The sequence below is a fragment of the Pterocles gutturalis genome, unplaced genomic scaffold (assembly GCF_000699245.1).
Source record: "Pterocles gutturalis isolate BGI_N339 unplaced genomic scaffold, ASM69924v1 scaffold12562, whole genome shotgun sequence".
Classification (NCBI taxonomy): Eukaryota; Metazoa; Chordata; class Aves; order Pterocliformes; family Pteroclidae; genus Pterocles; species Pterocles gutturalis.
In genome coordinates, this window is record NW_010115565.1 from 16,704 (window position 1) to 36,601 (window position 19,898).

The following is a 19,898-nucleotide window of genomic DNA, read 5'->3' on the forward strand; positions in this document are numbered from 1 at the left end:
GTAAGAAAATGAATGGCTCTCTTCAACCATGCTTCTGTGACTATAGCATGCTCTAGATCAAAGAATATGTAATCAGAAAATGCATCTACTTTGAATGCAAACTGGAATCTTACTATTTTTAATTAAAAATATTAATTTATATTACTTGAAAGTGTTGAAGCTTGCTTAAACAGACCAATATAGCAACCCTCTTCCCAAAACCAAAAGACCACCCACTGCCGACTTCAATATTGTCTCATAAAATGCTGCAAAGTAACTTGACACTGTGCCCTGACGTATTTTAAAAACACTGAAGCTAGTATAATTGGATGATTAAAGGAACAAAGATAAGACTGAGTCATTTGACAGCTGCTGAGAAATGAGATGAATGGTCACTGAAGCAGTTAGAGAAAATTACTGAAAATGGCAAATATTTCTCAGAAAAAGACACAGGAAGCATGATGTTGGGAGACTGGTCACAAAGATGAGAGATGTCTGTGACCCAGTACTTATTTCTATCTCATCCATTTGGTGTCTTGATTTCTAAAGAAAGACTGGAGTACATTGTAACTGTATAAAACTACGAAAACCCAATATACACGGCAAAAATCTAGTCCTGAACATTTACATATATAGGACTCAGAGACCCATAATCATAGAATCACAGAATGGTTTGGGTTGGCAAAAGGGCATCAGAAATTTTAAGAAATGGAGTGACTTCTGGGTTGAAAAGCAGAGTTTCTTCTTTGCGGGCAAAGCCCTAGATCCAAGGACATCAGACTCAAAAATGTAAACTGGCACAGTTTCATTGATTTTAGATGTAAATTGCAGCCTTTCTATTGCTTAATCACTGATTTGTAATGTGTGTACAAGGAACACTGCAGTTACCCCAGGACAGAAGCACCTTACGGAAGCTGGAACTTGCAGATTCCATTTGACAGGAAGGGATTTTTCTGATTAATTTTTGGTTGCTGTGAGAAAAGAATAACCTACATTTTAGAGTGCTGTCCCTCTCAAAGCAGATATTCAATGGAGGTCTCTGAGAAGTCCACTGAGAGCTGGATCAGGCTCTGCCACCGAAAGCCACTGTTGGTGCCACGTTGTAAGACTTCTTCTACGAAAGCTCCATAATACAATGCTCACTTATCCCCCCCCAAAAAAGAAAAAAGGATAAACTAGTATAACTAAACATACAAGCAAACCCACCAATTTCAGTATTTCCACGGGGAATATGAAGAAAAAGACTCTCTTTACAACTTCTAAGTGATCAGAAGAGAACTGGAGATATTTCATGCTCTCCTAAAAATCCTAGTCTTGAAAAAAAAGTAAAACTTGCTGTCATTTTCTAGGCAGTAAATGTTTTACTGCTGGGAAAAGATTTTGATGTTTGTAATTTCTATTGAAGAGCGCTATGAAGTAGTTAAAAATATTGCCACATCTGAAAAACAGACCAACGGGAAGTAGAAGACACTTGTTCATCTGTATTTCTGTGACTTTTCTCACTTGGTATTATTTGCAACTATACTTTCATGTCTGGCAACATTGCCAACTCTCCTAAGGATCATATATTACTTTTAGCATGTTGATTACATATGTTCACCAGTTTCGCTGCCTAAATATGATTAGTGTGGTTTGCACATACTTAGTGACACAATCCAGAGCATGGCATTTTCACAGAAAATGTGTTTACTGGGAAAGCGCTCCTTAGAAGTTTGCGTTCTTTTCAGCTTTGATCTGCATGACATCAAGAATCTTACAGTTTGAATATATGTTTACAATTTAGATGATTAAGATCCATCTCCTTTACACTATACGGCTACTGAGTACTTTGGTAGTCACAAAAAATTTCATTTTCTCTTAGGTGATCTTCATAGTAGCTGAATAAAAGAAAGCCTCTTAAAATGTTCTCATCTGTAAGTGTAAGCTTCGCAATGACTTGACATTTAAATCCCGTTATTCATCAGCACTTCACAGAAGAACTTGATTTGTCTAAATGGATTTGAAAGCCCACAACTGAAGAAAATGAGAAAAACCTGCTTTGGAATATCAAAAGATTGAATGTGAAAACTATTTCTACAGGCTGCACATACTCGTTTTATTGATCAATTAACTTCTCACAAAGTGATTTTTTCTGGGACCATATATGAAAACCCAAAGCCCTTCCTCCCCAGCACTTACTGATAAATGTCTTTTCTGAGCACAGCTCTGCTAAGAGGGTTGTCAGCCTGAGGAGCCATAGAGACAGATCCAACCTTGAGAACCAAAGTGTCTTCTTTAATTGCTGGATTAGCTGTAGTTAGGAGAAAACAAAGTGTTGGATTAGAAGTCAAATGCAAATAGCAGAAATACTTTCTTAAAAAATCTAAATAAGAATGTATGCTAAGGATTCAACTCTGCTCAGGAGTGGAAGCTAATGCAAAAACAAGCAAGCCATAAAATCAATAGTATTGTCATGATACATAAAAGACAAAACTACTGTCACTTTATCTCCCCACAGAGTTTTATCACACAACTAAATCCTGGTCTGTGACTTCTCATTTTCTCTGATGCTTTTTATTTCAATTTTTTTTTTGTCCATAATGATGGTGATCCCATCATTCACACATCTGTGTGATCTGCCTGTTTCTCCAACAATTATCTGGTGAAATATGAGCATAGAAAGCACTCTGAATCATGAACCCTTCTTAATACGGGCGTAGACCCTTTCGATGTAAAACACTGCAGGATATTACCACGTAACCATCCTAGTAGCATTTGGTGTGGGTTGCAACACACATGAAAAGTTCATATACAAGGACTGAAACAAGAGAACCTGAAATCCGATACAAATACAAAGAACAAGATGTAGTACTGGACAGTAAATTCCACATCAATAACAAAACTACTGCAAGAAGAAAAATCTCTGCTTTCCACTTCATCATATTCAAATTTCAGCCACATGTAAAAATTCTTAGTTTTAAAAGCAGTGGTCATATTAGATAGAAAACCAAAGATCTGCCAGTAAAAAAAAAAAGCACCACATTTCTTGCAGTAAACAAACTCTGAAGTTTCCTTACAGGAAAAGACTGAGTTTACTGATATTCTCAGAAGACACAGACATATGCAAAGCATTTGGATAAGGTTCTGCTCAAAACAATCCATAGGAACTAGGAAGCTCCTGAGAATGTGATGCAAGCTCCAAGAGTTCGTCATCTGAAGTGAAATCATCTCATAGAATCACAGAATGGGTTGGGTTGGAAGGGATCTTAAAGATCACTGAGTTCCAACCCCCTGCCATGGGCACGGACACCCTCCACTAGCCCAGGTTGCTCAAAGCCTCATCCAGCCTGGCCTTGAACCCCTCCAGGGATGGGGCATCCACAGCTTCTCTGGGCAACCTGTTCCAGTGTCTCACCACCCACACAGGGAAAAATTTCTTCCACATATCTAATCATCTAGATCTGCCCTCTTCCAATCTAAATCCATTGCCCCTCGTCCTGTCACTGCATGTCCTTGGAAAGAGTCCCTCCCCATCTCTCCTGTAGCCCCCTTTCAGCACTGGAAGCTGCTCTAAGGTCCCCCCGGAACCTTCTCTTCTCCAGGCTGAACAACCCCAACTCTCTCCGCCTGTCCTCACAGGGGAGCTGCTCCAGCCCTCTGATCATCTTCATGGCCTTCTCCTGGACCCACTCCAACAGCACAAGATGGTTCACTTCAACACCAGGGTGATAGATAACAGGGACAGAATGACATCCCACTTGCTCCCACATCCAAGGAAATTCTCCAAGACTATTCTGCAAGATTCTTTTACTTTATGAGTTCTGAAAACCAAATGATAGTAGCAGAACAGAGTTTAAATATTTTACTAAAGTGTAAAATGCTTGCTGTGAAAGTACCAACGAAATCTCTGAGCTTAAAAAAATGGCTTCACCAGACCCCTTAATGTCTTAGTAAATAAGACACCATGCTTTGCAGCTACATATATATACACACACATATATATGTGTATATTTTTAAAAGCTAAGAAATCACTGAATTCATAGAAATTATAATAGATTTTGAAACAATTGTAAGGAATACCCAAGTAAACATGCAGCAGAGTGGTAACACAAGTTCAAGGTCCAACACACAACTGCATCAGAACACAGAGGATTTACTTTAAAAGAACTTCATCTACTTAAAAAGCGAAGTGATATTCTTTAGTCCTCAAAGCCCAACAAACCCATATACAGATGGTGTGGTTGCCAGAAGTAGGGGAGAAAAGCTGACAACAAAATCTTGTTTGTGACTAAATCAGAAACCATATTTTCAACTTTTAGATAAAAAAATGAGTAAGGCATTGTACTAAGAATTAGAATTCCTGCCACTGTACACTTAACATGTTGGATTTTTTTTTTTTTTTCTGATAGTCACATAGGAAAAAGGAGTGAAGGTATTAAATATATTTCAGATTGTAACCATAATGTGATTAGGTGGCAAACGCCATATTCTGAGAAGCAGTTCTTAAAAAATGTATCTTAGGCTAAGAATTTTAATTTGTCTCTGACACTTAGCAAAGCAAAATAAACACAGGACTATGCATCACAGTCTCTATTATGGAAGCATTTTAGGACTTTTTGTTTTTCAAGGCTGGGCACGGTTCTTTCATACACAGCTTCCTGTAGGTCAGGGAATTAAGTAAATCTTAAAACAGAAAGAACTACAGGCATTAGTATTTTCAGGTGGTTTCTAATGAGTGGTAAACTGAGCCATGACTTCGGATGATTAATTCATATCTCCATTAACCCATGAATTCTTCCATTAGCTTTTCAAAATATGGGAATAACGCAGTAAACATAATCACCAACATTATAAATATTTAAAAAATTAAGGCAGAAAAAAAGTCCCCCTACACAATATAAGTACAATCTATGAAAAACTTACAGACTCGAGTGCAATAATGTTCACAGTCTCACTTGGATTTCCCCACTCATATCAGTCTACTTTTTGCTGAGTTGAACACGTTATGCTCTTTTGTAAGGTTGTTTATTATTTTGTAAGGTTGTTATGCTCTTCCTTGTAAGGTTGCTTCTCCAGCACTTGCTTAACATTTGTGGTGCTTTTCAGCACCCTCCCCAGCTTTATCAATTCCCATTTTTATAACAGAAAGCAAAGTGGACAGGATATGCCATCATCTGCCGTAGGCAGTACAGCTACACTTGTCCACTGGGACCCTTCAGCGGCTTTCAGTCACTGTTTCCCATGAGTCTCTCCAGTCCTGAAGATACAGTCTGCATATATTTTTTCCTAGATATATAACTTGAGCTGTAGATCTAGTCTATTTTCTACAAGTAGACACGTAAGCACAGTGATCCAGATGCAGGGCCCATATAGTCCTTCACATTCTTTTTCTCAGGAAATTTTTTGCAACACACATTGGTGCTAGCAGCAATGGCTTTATATTTACTTTCAGATTATTAAATACCAATTTCACTTATTATTCCCAAGTGACAATTTTTTTTTTAGACATCCAGTTATTTAATTAATTTAACATTTCCAAAGATATTGTATGGGGATGTATTTAAATTAGAATACCATGAGACACAAAGTCAAACTCCTTACAAAAATCTAAGCGTATCAAAACTTAGCAAACATTTTATCAACTTAGAATTGTAACCATAATGAAGAATGAAAAAACCTATGTGCTTAACAAGACTAATTTTCCATAAAACTGTATTATCGTGTAAATATGCAATTCTTTATTAACTGAACCATGTAATATATTTTTTTCCTTTACGTTCTCTGAAGGAGAGCAATGAAACTTTTCACTTTACTAGCTATACCTTCAGCTGTCTAAAACCTGCTCTTCCAAGGTATGTTAAAAATTAGCCTCAGAAGACTAAGATCCCTGAGCACAAGTTACTCAGTCTGACTGCTTTGAAACTATTTAATAGTAAGCAAGGAGGATGCCACAGACCATTTGTTATGACAGGCTTCAAAGCAGAGAGTCATGCTCATGGGACAAGAATATATCACTTCTAAAAATGCAGGACATGCGTTTATTCAGTATGACACTTTTTCTTCTTCAGCATCAACAAATTCATCATGTCCTTTCTAGTGACTCCTGATATCTTGCTCCCAGTACCTACACTGGAAAAAGTTCCTATTGTCCTCAAACCAGCCAGATGTGTCTTTTCCCTCTCTTTACAACTTCTTATCAGTTTATTGCAATTTACAATTTTTATTTAGAGTGTTCTGCTATGCAGGAATTCTTGTTTCCGTTTGTTACATACTGCTTTAATATATATAGTCGTCTTTACTTCATCAAGTGTGCACTGGTGGCCAGAGCTTGAAACACCACTTGATGTATTAACAAACCAAGCTGTGACAGAAAGCGGCACTGGATATAGTCTGGGATAGAATGCTGCCCTCAAGGCAACCACAAAAAGAAATGTTAATCTGGTGCTGCAGGAAAAACCATGAAACTAAAGCGCTTTAGAATTGTGTGGGTGTATTCATACAGGCATGTATGTCAACTCCTCAGGAGAAAAACTATTACATTGATTATTTCATAGTGTTTGTGTACCGCAGCTCATTGTGCAAGTTTGGTTTGGGACTCCATGAATAAAGAATAGGTTTGCTTTTTTTTTTTAAACTCTATGCATAAAGTCCCAATTACATGCATTTTTAGAGGGGAGGACAGTTCTGGTAGCTATCACTAAGTACAAGGTATGAACAGCAGACAACTGACTAGAAGAGAAACCAAAGTAATTGTTTTTCTGCTTTCCCTGCAGTCATCACAACTTGAAACACATAAATCTTATCAAATTAAAAAAAATAAATCTCTTAATCAGTAAATGCTGAATGAGGTCTCACGGGGGCATATCTCTACAATATATAACGCTTTTCTGACTTAGGACACCAGTAACCTACGTCACAGTCAACCCTTACTCCTCATTATTGTTCCTAATTTCTATTGTTCTTGAAGACAATAAGCAGTAGAAAAGCGATTTATTTCACATTCAGAAACAGTTTTGGAAAATCTGGGGTGAAAGACCAAATGAAAGGGGAACGGTACTGATTTTCGAGTGATGATATTTCAGAATTTTCCAGGGGAAGAGGTTAGCTGGCTTTCATACTAATTTAGTAAAGCTAATCTTTAGCCTTATTCTTTAAAAGTATACAGGGTTTTTCTTCTTACATCCACATTTAACCCTGGCAATTCTGTTCTTTGCGCCCATTTTCAAGCAAGAGACAGCAAAAAGACAGATTTTTTTACAGTTTCTTTTTAATGAAGTATACAGCTTTAGAGCTACAAAAACATACTTAAAAAAAATAAATTCACTGACAGCATGCCCTAGAACTCCCTTCCAACTGGAATCATAATTCTTTCTCGCCAACACAGCCAGTCTAATTTTATCTTCCTGTCTTTTCAGCATTCCCAGTTGGAAAATTGTAAAGCATACTGGCAAAAAAAAGACCAATGTAAATTCTCACTTTCTGCACTACTTGCAATCAGGTTATGAGAAAAATCTAAGGACTGTACTCTTAGGATTATACTGTGTGCTCTCATATATAACAGTAAAAAACCCCCATACCTATAGGAGTTATGTAAACATATAATGATACCAGTAAAACACTTTTTTCTTCTTTTTTTTTTAATTGCTAGAATTGTTGGTAATGGAAGTGATTGCATTATGTTACAATGTGTAATTTTAACATCAGCATCTCTATTTATACATAAAGATTGTAATAGAGATGTAAATATATTTTATGCATGAAGGAAAAACAATTTCTTACAGAAAAAAAGTATTATCCATAGATCAAATAGGTACTTAACCTTGTTTGAAAGAAGAGCTTACACTGTTCACAAAGTCTCTTATGCGAGAGAGTCCGAATAGCTTCAACTAAGACTTACTAAACAAATGATAAATTATATCATCTGTTGGGCATCAATAACAATGTACATTTTAATAATGTTTTCCAAATTCAACTAGAACATCTACCTGCTTTACTACTGCATGGTTTTCTAGGTGTCAATTTCCACCAGAGCTAAGGCTCCCTGCTTACGCTCCACTGCTGGAACAGGCGTCTATGGCAGACTGAACTGGTACCAGCATAATAAGAGATGACACAAAAATCACCACTGCAGAATTGGGTTACATTCTCTTTCCACAATTCGTGACTTTTTTTTTTTTTAATAATCACGTTTTAGATGCAAACTCTATTGGTATAAGGAAAGCAAAGGTCAAACAAATACCTAAAAGTAACTTTTCGGCAAATCTGCAGAGAAGTAGCGTGAATGTCAGACGTAACACGAATGGCAGATGTTACGATGTTAGATGTCCTAACTCTGACCCTTAAAACCGAAGGCCCAAGCAAGGTCAGCAATTCAACCAAGTTAGATATTTGTCTACAATATTTAACTGCAAAAAAAACTCGAACATGAAATACTGTACCTTCTGCAGTATGATGATCTTCCTCATTTTTGGGAAAGAATACTCGTATTACACCAGTGTTGATATAAATCAGAGGCAAGTTGCGGGAAGTTAGAGCATGAGTCCTTGTAGGTTGGCCTGGTGATTTTCTTTTCTCCTTTTGACTCCTTGGCAGCCTAGCTTGAAAAATGCTTGCAATTGCATTAAGCAAAGGAAAACAGAGGACCACATCAAAGGCCTGAGCAGAGAGAAGGATCTCATGAAGAAAGTGAGGCGAACCATCAGTGTGACCTTCTGACAGCTTATGGAATGTTCTTCGTTCATTTCTTGATATCAGTTTGTGCCGGACATTTTTTGTCACAGCTTTGGTATAAGTGAGAGAAAGAAATCCATGTTGTTGGTGTGAGCCATCTAAAAGCTTTGCTGTTGTCTGTTTCAAGGAAAAAAAACACACAACTGCTGCAAAAATGTACACATATAACATGCATCAATTATCACATTCTCTGTTAGTTAGGATGTTTAGGTTTCTATATTTTTAATAGCTTTCTACTGTCTCCAAATAGTAGAAAAAAAATTCTTTCATTTTTTTAATGGACGATTTGTCCACAGTGTGTTCACACCTCGCTGTATTGTGTCAGCTAAAACTATGAATCGCTGAACATCTTTTTCCTTCCTGATGATTCATGTTGTATAAAATTCAAATCCAGACAATGGGGAAAAAACCCCCATATATTCAAAAGTCTAAATTTACCAAGATTTTCTGATCATTTTTCAAACAGTTAGATATTTTGATTTCTCCTTCACTTTCAAAGGACATTTTAGAAGTAGATTTTACTCCCTTATGTTGTTCCTTCTGTATGTGAAAACTATTCGGTGTTAAAATAACACTCGGGTGCTGAGATAGCTTCACTCCATCTAAACATGGGTGTATAAACCAGCCATAGTCAACTAAACACTCTAAGAATTGAGCTGGTTTTGCCCTTATCACCTCTGTGTATTTAATGAGAACAGGTGTACCATGTGCTAAAGCACATCATTTAAATAAAGATACATTGCACTGTACTTTAGAAAGACCAGATTCCTTCCCTCAGGACAGATTTCCTAGCTAAAGATGACAATTGGATGCTCAGCTCTCAGAAGATGTAAAGTACATTTTCCACATTATCTTTGAACGTCTCTCAGTCACACATTGTTAGTGAGTGAAAAATGTAAAAATAATAACTAGGAAAACCATTTTTTAAACCGTATAATAAAAATTTTGATAGAATTCTATAAGACTTTAAATATTAGCTTTAAACACGTGAGCATAAATGAAAGCAACTACACTTGGCAAGCAGTTGCTTTGTTCAGCATCTTAAGTTTGACTAAAACCAATTTAATGTCATTTAAACCTTGTTAACAGAAGAACATCTCTCTTAAATAAACAGCATACATAGCTCAAATGCTGAAAAACTGCAAGCTTTTATGATTAAGTGAAATAAAAAAATTAGTAAGTTAACTTCCTATAAGAACTGAAACAAACAGAATAAGAGAAAGTACTACCAATCAATATTCACAATCAAAATAAATCAGACCACACAGAACTTCCACTAACATAAAAAGATTCTATACAGTCATTGGGAAGATAAAGAGCCCAGTGTTATAAGGTCTTTCCAGGATAAACAGGCAAGAAAAAAAAGGGATTAAATATCTCACACTGAGATATTCTGAATCAGCAAGGAATGCTCCAAGTATTCAATAGAAATACCCAAAGATGAAATTGTCGCTTGTTGCATCACCATAGGAAATAATTTTAAAAGGTTGCATAAAGGTATATTGCAGTAATACAAAGTACTTAAATCCCTAAGTAGATATCAGAATTACATGAACAAAATGCAGCGTTCAGTACTGGCTTTTACATATTTTGTCTCCAAACATTAGTGTATGGGCTCACTTTTAATACAAATTAATCCCATTGACTTCACTGGATTGCTGCCACGTACCAGGTTGTGAATCATCAACCCTCATTCCCATATCTACTAAAAAATGACAACTATTACTAAAGGATAAGAGAGAAATAACACAACTAATTTAATAAAAGGTTGCATAAAGGTATATTGCAGTAATACAAAGTACTTAAATCCCTATCAGAATTACATGAACAAAATGCAGCGTTCAGTACTGGCTTTTACATATTTTGTCTCCAAACATTAGTGTATGGGCTCACTTTTAATACAAATTAATCCCATTGACTTCACTGGATTGCTGCCACGTACCAGGTTGTGAATCATCAACCCTCATTCCCATATCTACTAAAAAATGACAACTATTACTAAAGGATAAGAGAGAAATAACACAACTAATTTAAGCAATAAATACATTCAGTACAAAAAAAATTACATTACAAAAACCTAAAGCCATTTGAGTTTGTGTTTTTTGTTTTTTTTTTTTTCATTCCAACTGGCATTTATTAGTGGAAGTTCTGTAGTAAAAATTTTAAAAGAGATTCTTACAGAGGGAAAGAAGCCAGAGACATTACTGAAAGGGTCCTGCTTGCTGATGGGTCGAACCAACAAGGTACGTCTGTTCAGCTTGTCAGTACAGGAAAGGAACACACCTCCATATTGCCCCAGAGACCAAGAATCTTCCCCAAGGCTTGAGGCAATGAACAAAGCATGGAAGAAGGGAAAACAAAAAGAAAAAAAAAAGAAAAAAGAAAAAATAATTGCTATAAGCAAAAAAAATTATATTGAATTTGCATGTTTCTGTGTAACATACCTTTTCCTAAAAAGCTGAAATTCAACCAGACCAAGAAAAAAAAATGGTTAAAAAAAACCCAAAACTTTGCAAAATGTTACGTGAAAGGACAACCTAGAGTGAGAGGTCAAAGTAAATAAGAATAAAAGTACAGTAAAATCCTGTATACAGAAAAGGGACTTACCCCTGGATTTTCAGCAGATAGCTTTATTAGAATGAGGAGAAGAATGATTACAAGAACCAAGAAACTGAATGAAGAGATGTGCTCCTATACATCACAAAAATCTCAGTATTACTTAGAGAAAAGGAGCTATGACGTATGAAAATGTGCTTTGTACTACACCTCTTGTAATCATTCTTTTTAACATATATAGGAATAAAGAAAAATATGTTGCTTAAGAAGAGTTATTCAGGTAGGCACCTTAGTTTACTAAAGAAATCTCACCAAAAGCTTTTCTCTGCATTGTAGAAATATTCCTTCAAAATGTCCTGATTGCCAGTCTTCCTCTGGCCTGGAAGACACAATGTTCACCTTATCTATTCTCTGCTTTTGGTTTTAGTCCAGAGAGATTTAAAGATAGACAAAGGTACTCTGAAGACATTATTAAAGACAAATGAGAATAGTAATGATTTTGCCAAGAGGAATAAGTTGTGTTTGGTGTGTGTTGTTTTTTCACTCTGAAATTGAAAATATTTCTTAATGGAGCATTAGGCTCCCTACTATAAAGCCTTCCATAGAATCTCTGGACAAAGAAGCTTGTTTAGAGCACCCAGCTACTGGGATACCAAAGCATTTAAGGCATCATGACTTGATTTTTAAAAGATTTTGATTATCAAATATTACAATATGTAAAAACAATAACTGTATTTGTAACTTTGGCAAAAGAACACGAAATCAAAAGTTTTTTTTTCAGATAGCTGATCAGAAAAAATATCTCAGAAACGTTGGTAAGTTCTTAAATTGACCCTTAATCTCCTTCCTATTGTACATAGGGAACAATAAGTGTCCAAAAAGACCTTGCAGACACTGGAGTATGGTAACATAAATAAATATTAGCACTTGCTAACGCACCATGAAGCAGTATTTCCCATTCAAAAGCTCAGTTAAAATTAATGACTTCTGTCTAATGGACCAACAGAGCAGTAAGCATGAAAAAAATGCTCTCCTGATTTGTAATGACTTCTATGTAATTCTTTAGAATAAGATACAATTCTAATTTTTTATTACTTAAAAAGTTAAAGTAATTTCACCGAAATTGAATAATTAACTTATATTCAAGTTAAGAATTAAGAAAAAAAACCCCAAGCCACCACCTGCCTTCTTCTTTCAGCCTGAGATGAAAGCAGAATAACTCCCAGGAATTACCTGTTTCTGTAATGGTCAATATTGAAGCTTTCTATTTTACATTTGATTTTGGTATAAACATCCTGCATATCCACTGAGGCACTGAGATCTTCTAATTCACTGACAACACAAACTTCTGCAACAAAAGAAAAGAAAAATTATTAGTCATTAATCTGAAACTTTAATGTTTTTAAGCATGAACTATATCTGAGACACTACATTTTGTAAATAGGATGTTGCTACTTTTACTCTGAGTTTTTTCATAAAGCACTTTTTGATTGAAATGTCACACAGATAGGAACCAGAAAAAATCCTGGAATCCAAACCTTTTTATACAAATGTGTAGAGAGATTTATACATGGGGTTTTCAGTTTAGGTGTTCATAGTATAAGTCCTGAAAAAAATGTAAAAAAATATTTGCCAAGATATTTACTTTAACAACACTTGAGATTTCTTCTGCTCATGTAAATAGTTTTGTAAAAATCAAAGGTTCAAGTACATCTCTTTGAAAATTAGCTTTGATCATTAGTCTAATTTTTTTCACTTTTCTATGAGTAACAATGTTAATTATTAAGCAGTAGTGCTTCCTAGAAAAAAACAAACAAACAAACAAACCAAAACTTAGAAGCCCCTTGGTACATTTATAGAATCCAACTTCTTTTCAAACAATTACTGTCCAGATGATAATCTAACTTAAATTTCAAAGTAAAAAAGAGAAGCCGTGTACCACACATATTTCTCTTCTCGACACAGAAGTCAAAACTTCTACATGGAAATCCATAATAAACTTACAATGACTTTAAGGATTATACTATGATGATTATGTTAAATTTAATTTTGAAATTATCAACACTAAACTACATTTCTATACATGGACATAAACAAAACATACTAATAAATCATATCACAATGAAACATGATTGCTTCTAAAGCAATAAATGCAGCCCTCTATTAAGTAAAATAACCAACTTATTTCCCATTTAATATCTTTCCACACAGAAGGGCAAGCTTGTGCCAAAGAACAACACTGAATTCTGATCCCATGCACTAACCTAACAACAGCTTGTCACTCTAGTTTAAAATATAGATCCAAACTATTACTTCTGCATTACAGTGTTTAGTGTTGTCAATAAATGCTCTGAATAGCTAATACTGCACTGTAAAATAACGTATGGAAATCAGAATAGCATATAGGGGGAAAACTGCGGAATACCTGTGCCATTATTTCCAGGATCAGGAGCGAACAATTTTATAGTAATTTTTGGCAACATCCACTGCATCCATAGGCTGACACGTCCACTTGAGACTCCGATATTACTTGTTGTTTGTTCCAATGTAATGGAGTCTGAGAATGGAGAATCATCACCACCATGAAGAGAATCACCCTATAAAACAAACGTAATAGCTGAGGTAAAAAAGGTATTGCTTTTCACCACTCCTCTTTTTTTCTTCTGTCTAGACTGATGTAGATGCCCAAGCTATATATATATATATATATATATAAACACAGACTCCCTGATAGTATATTTGAATTAAGACAATTTTTAACATCAGGAAAAAAAATGAACCAAAATATATTCCCCTTTTCATAGGTAGAGATAATAGACTTCGGCAAAATTATATTGTAAAACTGTAGGGTTCCATGACTTAGTTCCACTTGGCATGGTGGGCTTTCCTCATTAACTCTACACTAATAGAATACTATCAGCAATGAAAAAACACGGGCTGAAAGGAATATTCTGAAATGCAATGGGAAAGAGGATAAGCAGGCTTGTGCACACCTGAAAGGCAAAGGAAGAAAGAGTTGTTGGAGGTGCCATATGAAGAGCCACCCAGTGAGGCCATAACACTTCTATACTACATACACACTGGTTTGGGGGTTGTTCTTTTTCCCCCTTCTTCTATGTGCTTCCTTGTAACTGCTTGGGAAAATGATTCCACAGAATAATAGCTTCTTGTAAGAAGTGGAAACATTTTAGTTGGCACTTGTTAAATATATCTGTGATTTTAAAAAAGGGGATTGTCACTTGTGATATTCTTAAATATACGATCGGTTGACAAATGAGCTTGGGGAAGCTTCTGTGTGGTCAATAATCTCCATTCATTTCCTAAACTTTAAGGGTTCAAAGAAGACACAAAGGTTAATGTTTTTAGGAAAAGAACATGACAAATGAAAGCTACACTGAAAATCCTGTTACGAGGATTGATTTGCTGCTTTTTTCTTTTTTTTTTTTTTTTTTTTTTGTAAAAGAGTTGGAGTATTTAAGTTATTTTTGTACTGTAGGCACATTTAATTTGCCAAACTGTAACTTACAAACTGGGACAGAGGGGGTAGGAATGAGAGACAGTCTCCTGCTCACCCTCTATACACAACTTCACTCTCCCACTGGACATGTTCCAAAATGCTTTTTGTATTAAAATCAATTCTGTTCTAAAATTTTGGCAGGTCTCTACATTTCTGATAGTTAAAAAAGAAGAAAACAGCAGTAAATTAAAGGAGTACATTTAACAGAAAATATGTACTACCACCATGACAAGTTTTGAATTTTATAATTTTTTTTTTAATTTTCATAATTGAATGTGTTCAGATGTTTCATGCATTTTGTTATATTTTTTTCCACAGAGAACGATTTTTGTATAATGGTTTGAGTATATGGATAACTTTGTTCTGTAGAAAACTGAGGCTATCATTTTCCCACATTTGTCTTCAAGCTTATTTTTCTGAAGATATTAAATAATGTACTACACCTTTGAGAGAATCAGCCAGTTGATAATTTTGGCACAAGGTTACTTATAACAACATTTGTGAGATTCTTGAAGAACTGCATTTATCTATCATAACCCCAGACAGATATAAAAAGGAAATTAACCCAGGAATGTGCAATCAAACTTGCAAGAAGCAAAACCTGAATTTTAGGGAACACAGCCCCTACCTACTTCCAAGCTTATTGTATCTATGAAGTTTACAAAAAAAACAGAGTTACAGGTACAGGCCCAGATGTATCCTACATAATACAATACAATATACATAAATACAACAACTACATCATTTAATAGGTCATATAACTGATATGTTATAATAAAACAATACACAGGTGAGGCAAAGAGGCCAAGGTGCTTGCAGTTTCCTATCCTATTGCTGGAGCTAAGCTTTCACTGGCATCACTCCAACAGCATTTGTGCTTATGCCTGATTTGCAGATGTTTCTCACACTTTAATTTCTGTAGCATGTGAGGTGGCTTTATTAAATCCTATTCAAATTGTGTAGCACACAATTGCGTAGCTGCAGAAGAAAACTTCATTTAGTCAACACACAAGTAAAGCCTACACGTGCACGTATTTCTGGAAGTGAACTTGAAAAAGAAAACCAGTTCTTGAATTCCTAGGAGTCAAATGGAGGACGTTGATGGAGAGCAATGTAGAACAACGTTATCAGAAATAAAGGAACTGTGACCCTCTGGACATAGTGAGAGGCAGAGGAAGCTGAGGGTCAGACACCTGGACCTGCAATACCTAGGGTCTTGGAACTTGTTCTACCACGCGGTGTTGTAGTTTGATCCTAGCTGGCAGCAAAACACCACAACAACCACTTGCTCAGCCTCCTCCCTTCTGAGGATGGGGAGAGAATTAAAGGAGTGAAGGCAGAAAGAGACTTGTGGGTTGAGATAAGAACAATTTAATAACTAAACTACAATAAAACTGAATATAATGATGATTATAATAAAAGTAATATATACAAATATACAAATGAGTGATACACAGTGATACTGCTCACCACCCAACAACCAAGGCTCAGCCTGTTCCTGGCTAATGATCCCTGAGCAGGGAGCGTCCTGAAACTGCAATCCCAGAATGGAGATTAGAGTCTGAGAGACCAAGATGACCCTGAGAGTGCAGCAACCCGGAGAGAGAGCTGACCCGAAGAGACAGAGAACTTCTGGACAGATCCTCATCCATACACTGGGCATGATGTGCATGATATGGAACAGGCTATTAGCCAATTTGGGTCTCAAACCTAAACCTAAGATCGAATCCTAGGCTAGTAATTGGGGCTGTGCTCCCTCCCAGCTTCTCCTGCCCCTGCAGACACTAGCACAGCAGAGAAGCTGAAAAGTCCTTGACTGTCCTGGCAGCAACTGTAAACATCAGCATGTGATCAGCCTTCTCCTCAGTACAAATCCAGAACACAGCCTTTTCCTAGCTACTGTGAAGAAAGTGAACTCTGTCTCAGCTGAAACCAGAACACACGGCCTGCAAGTCCCAACCAGGGCCTCAACTCACTTGTGCTTAGCTTTGCACTGCAATTCTTTGCTCAGGCTACCACATTCCCATCCAGTATTCCAAGCCACTTGCGTGTACCGTCGCTTGGACTAGCTGACAGTATTGCCAAAACCGCACTAGGCTGAGGCTTTCAGCGATAACCTCTTCTGTTTGCAGCTATGCCAGCTGCAGAGCTTATCAACAGACATCCCCAGCTGCTCAACAACATGTCCTGGTGAGAGGTTACTGCCTCTGCCCATCCCCTACTTCAACAGTGCAATGTGAACACACTATTGCATTTTTTTTTTCTGCCATTCAAGCAGACATAAACAGTTGAATTGGCCCATTCTCTTTCCCAGTGGCAGAAGCACTGCAGATGCTCCAACGAAGGCAGACGTTGCTATATGGGTATCCTTTGGGAGGTGAAAAATGAAGAGACTGCATTTCTTCTTAGCCTTCTGTTAATGGCACTGTAACCAGAACCGCTGGGCAGAGTCACAAAAAGCTCATGGTCTGCAGTAGCTGTTTTTTTTTTTTTTTTTTTTTAAAATAAGCTCAAGTTCTTAGAAATTTTTTGCAGTGAAAAACCGAGAAGCTGAAGTGAGAAGAGAGACTGTGCTCTTGTTTCTCATGCAGTTTCAATTTTCATTGTGGATTTTCAGCACCCAGCGTGGTATTGTTAAATATGTTTATGCATTAATTTTCTGCTCTCTTTCCAGATCTACAGAAAAATCAAGCCAGAGTCAGAAACCCTGAACTATTTTCCCACAACTTCTCATGCCAAGTCCTAAAATATACAATTTAATTCTTTCACCAATTGTTGCAAATTGACCAATATTCCGAGTTTATTTTCTTAGCAGAATTTATCTTTGTTCATCAGGAAGATCCAAACATATGAGCCCTTCATCCTTGGCCTGCCTGAAGCTCAGGGATGATCACAGTTTGGCCACACTACTGCTATGCCTTATCAAAATAACCTGTGCGTTCTTGCTCAATCACGCCGCTTCCCCAAGGACTAAACACTTCTACCACTGTTTGTACTTAAGTAAACAGTAACAAGTGGCCTGTTGTAGTCTGTACTACCTTTGCTTTTGCTGTTCCAAAGGAGGAATGGTAAAAATGATTAACTGTTTCCAGCCATCTAGCACTTAAGACTCTCACTCATATTTCCCTGTCTTGCCACCACTCAGACTAAAATTCAGTAAGCTAGGTAGCTTTATCCACATTGGATTGTGGTGCTCACTATCAACTTGTCAGCATGAAAAGAATTACATGCAGCTTAAAATATAAATCATTCACAGATCACATAAACAACTGACTTCTTCTGCTGTTTAATCTAAACAGTTGTGAGAGTTTGCTTTCTTCCGACTCATTTATAGCAAGTCCGTTGCAGCTGAAAGAAGCTTTTAAAAATAATCATTTGTCTCCCACAGAACAACACATTAACTGTAAAATTTCTAAACTTAAAAAAAAACCCTGTACCTATCACAGCAAAGTATTTTTGCTTGACAGACTTCAATATTTCAAGATTTAAAAATACAGGAACATAGAAACAAAATACAGACTGATAAAACACAAACTTTTAGAAAAACTCCCTAAGTCAAACCTGTAGAAATACATATTGTTTAATTACTCTATATACTTCATTGCTGCTTATCGGCAATAATGACCACAAAATACATAGCTGCAAGGTGAAATTGTGGCTGATGCACTTCATTTTTTTTATATTACCTCCTCCATTTCTTTTATTAAAAACATTACTATTACAATAGCCTGAAAACAAGTTATAATTTACAAACACAGGGTCGTATTTTCCAAATCAAACAATATGGACCTAGATTTGCCCCCACTGACCTCTTTGCAAGTAATATTAAGCCAATATTAAGCACCTTCACATTTCTAAATACTAAAAATATGTGTAAGTAATCAATACGAGCATTTTAGAGAATCTAAAGACATGAAGTACACAGTATTTAAAAAACACTAAAACAAAAGTATTCTTCTATTTCTCTGAGTATTTGCAAATTGTTTTCAGATCTGCCAGTATCAAGACAGCAATCAAGCAAGGTTCTGTTGGGGTTAGGTCTCCTGCCCAAGGAGTGCCTCATCTGCTTTTATTGCTCCCTCAACAGTATTCAGACTCTGTGGGTAGAGAAAGAAGTGGTCTTGTTCTAACCAGCAACAAAACCACGAGCAGGGATAAATCAGACCCAGGAAAATGGTAGAATGCTGTTCCAATCTTCTCAGCTGCCTCCACCTTCCCTTTCTGCTCTACTGTTCACTCAAAGCATGCCTTTTTCAGCCATCCTCCGCTTCTAAGCAGTATCACTCAGTTGGTTAACTTTCCTGATATCCCAGTTCCTACAATCACCCCTTCTGTGAGGTATTAAAGATAACCGTTGTCTTCCTGCCTCTAAACACCACCAATCCCTCCCCACGGCTCAGATTTTCTGTATCAGTCTCTGAAGAGTACTTGAAGCATGACATATGAAGCATTAGGTCACTCTGACATCCCCCATCCCACTTCTACACTTTTTTGAAACTAAAATTACTTCTTCAGAACGTACCTGGAAAAATATTCAGCCCTCAACTCCACTTGGGTGCAAAACAATGTAATTGAGTTTTAAAATACTTGTTTGGCTTTCCCTAGTCAGGCTCTTGTGAACAAACAGGGTATCCGGATAACAACTCTTATGCCTAAGATAGATATCACACACAGCGATCCATCCTTGGATAGACTGTGGAGAGCTACGTCTTCACCCAGAAGAAAAACTTGGCCTCATTAAAAATAGTATGGTATAACAGAATGACATCTGCAGCCCATTGGGCAATTTGACAGGTAGAACTAGCTGCTGTACTTCACAGAAGACAAAACAATTAGAAAAAATAATCTACATTTCTTGTGGACTTGCTGTGCCTGCTTTTGGGGCAGAGGAATAGCTGTATGGGTCTCTGTACAGATGCCACTCAGATGCACCCTTGCATCTATACATACTAAGGAAGGTATTTTTCTTCATATAAAGTCTGTGTTACACGGACTATAGCTAAGGCACTCAGCAGATTAAAGTAGTTCAAAGTAGCAGCTGGAGACAGCACAAGTGACTAGATTCTCCCTCTCCCCTTCACATCCTACCCTCTTCAAATAAAGGAGAAGCACAATCTCATGATCACACCATCTACAG

At 36.6% G+C, this 19,898-nt stretch overlaps 1 protein-coding gene across 1 annotated transcript in view; it reads right to left on the bottom strand.

Moving 5' to 3' along the window:
- Positions 1-8,396: 8,396 nt before the first annotated feature.
- LOC104463054 (vacuolar protein sorting-associated protein 13B-like) overlaps positions 8,397-19,898 on the bottom strand; it is a gene marked incomplete at its 3' end in the record, with an annotated part of 52,066 nt that continues 40,564 nt past the window's right edge. The window contains exons 7-10 of the mRNA XM_010075232.1: positions 13,670-13,841; positions 12,478-12,592; positions 10,868-11,009; positions 8,397-8,805 (exon numbers count right to left, since the gene is read on the bottom strand). Coding sequence (XP_010073534.1) covers positions 8,397-8,805; positions 10,868-11,009; positions 12,478-12,592; positions 13,670-13,841 — 838 coding nt within the window. The remainder of the gene's footprint in view (positions 8,806-10,867; positions 11,010-12,477; positions 12,593-13,669; positions 13,842-19,898) is intronic.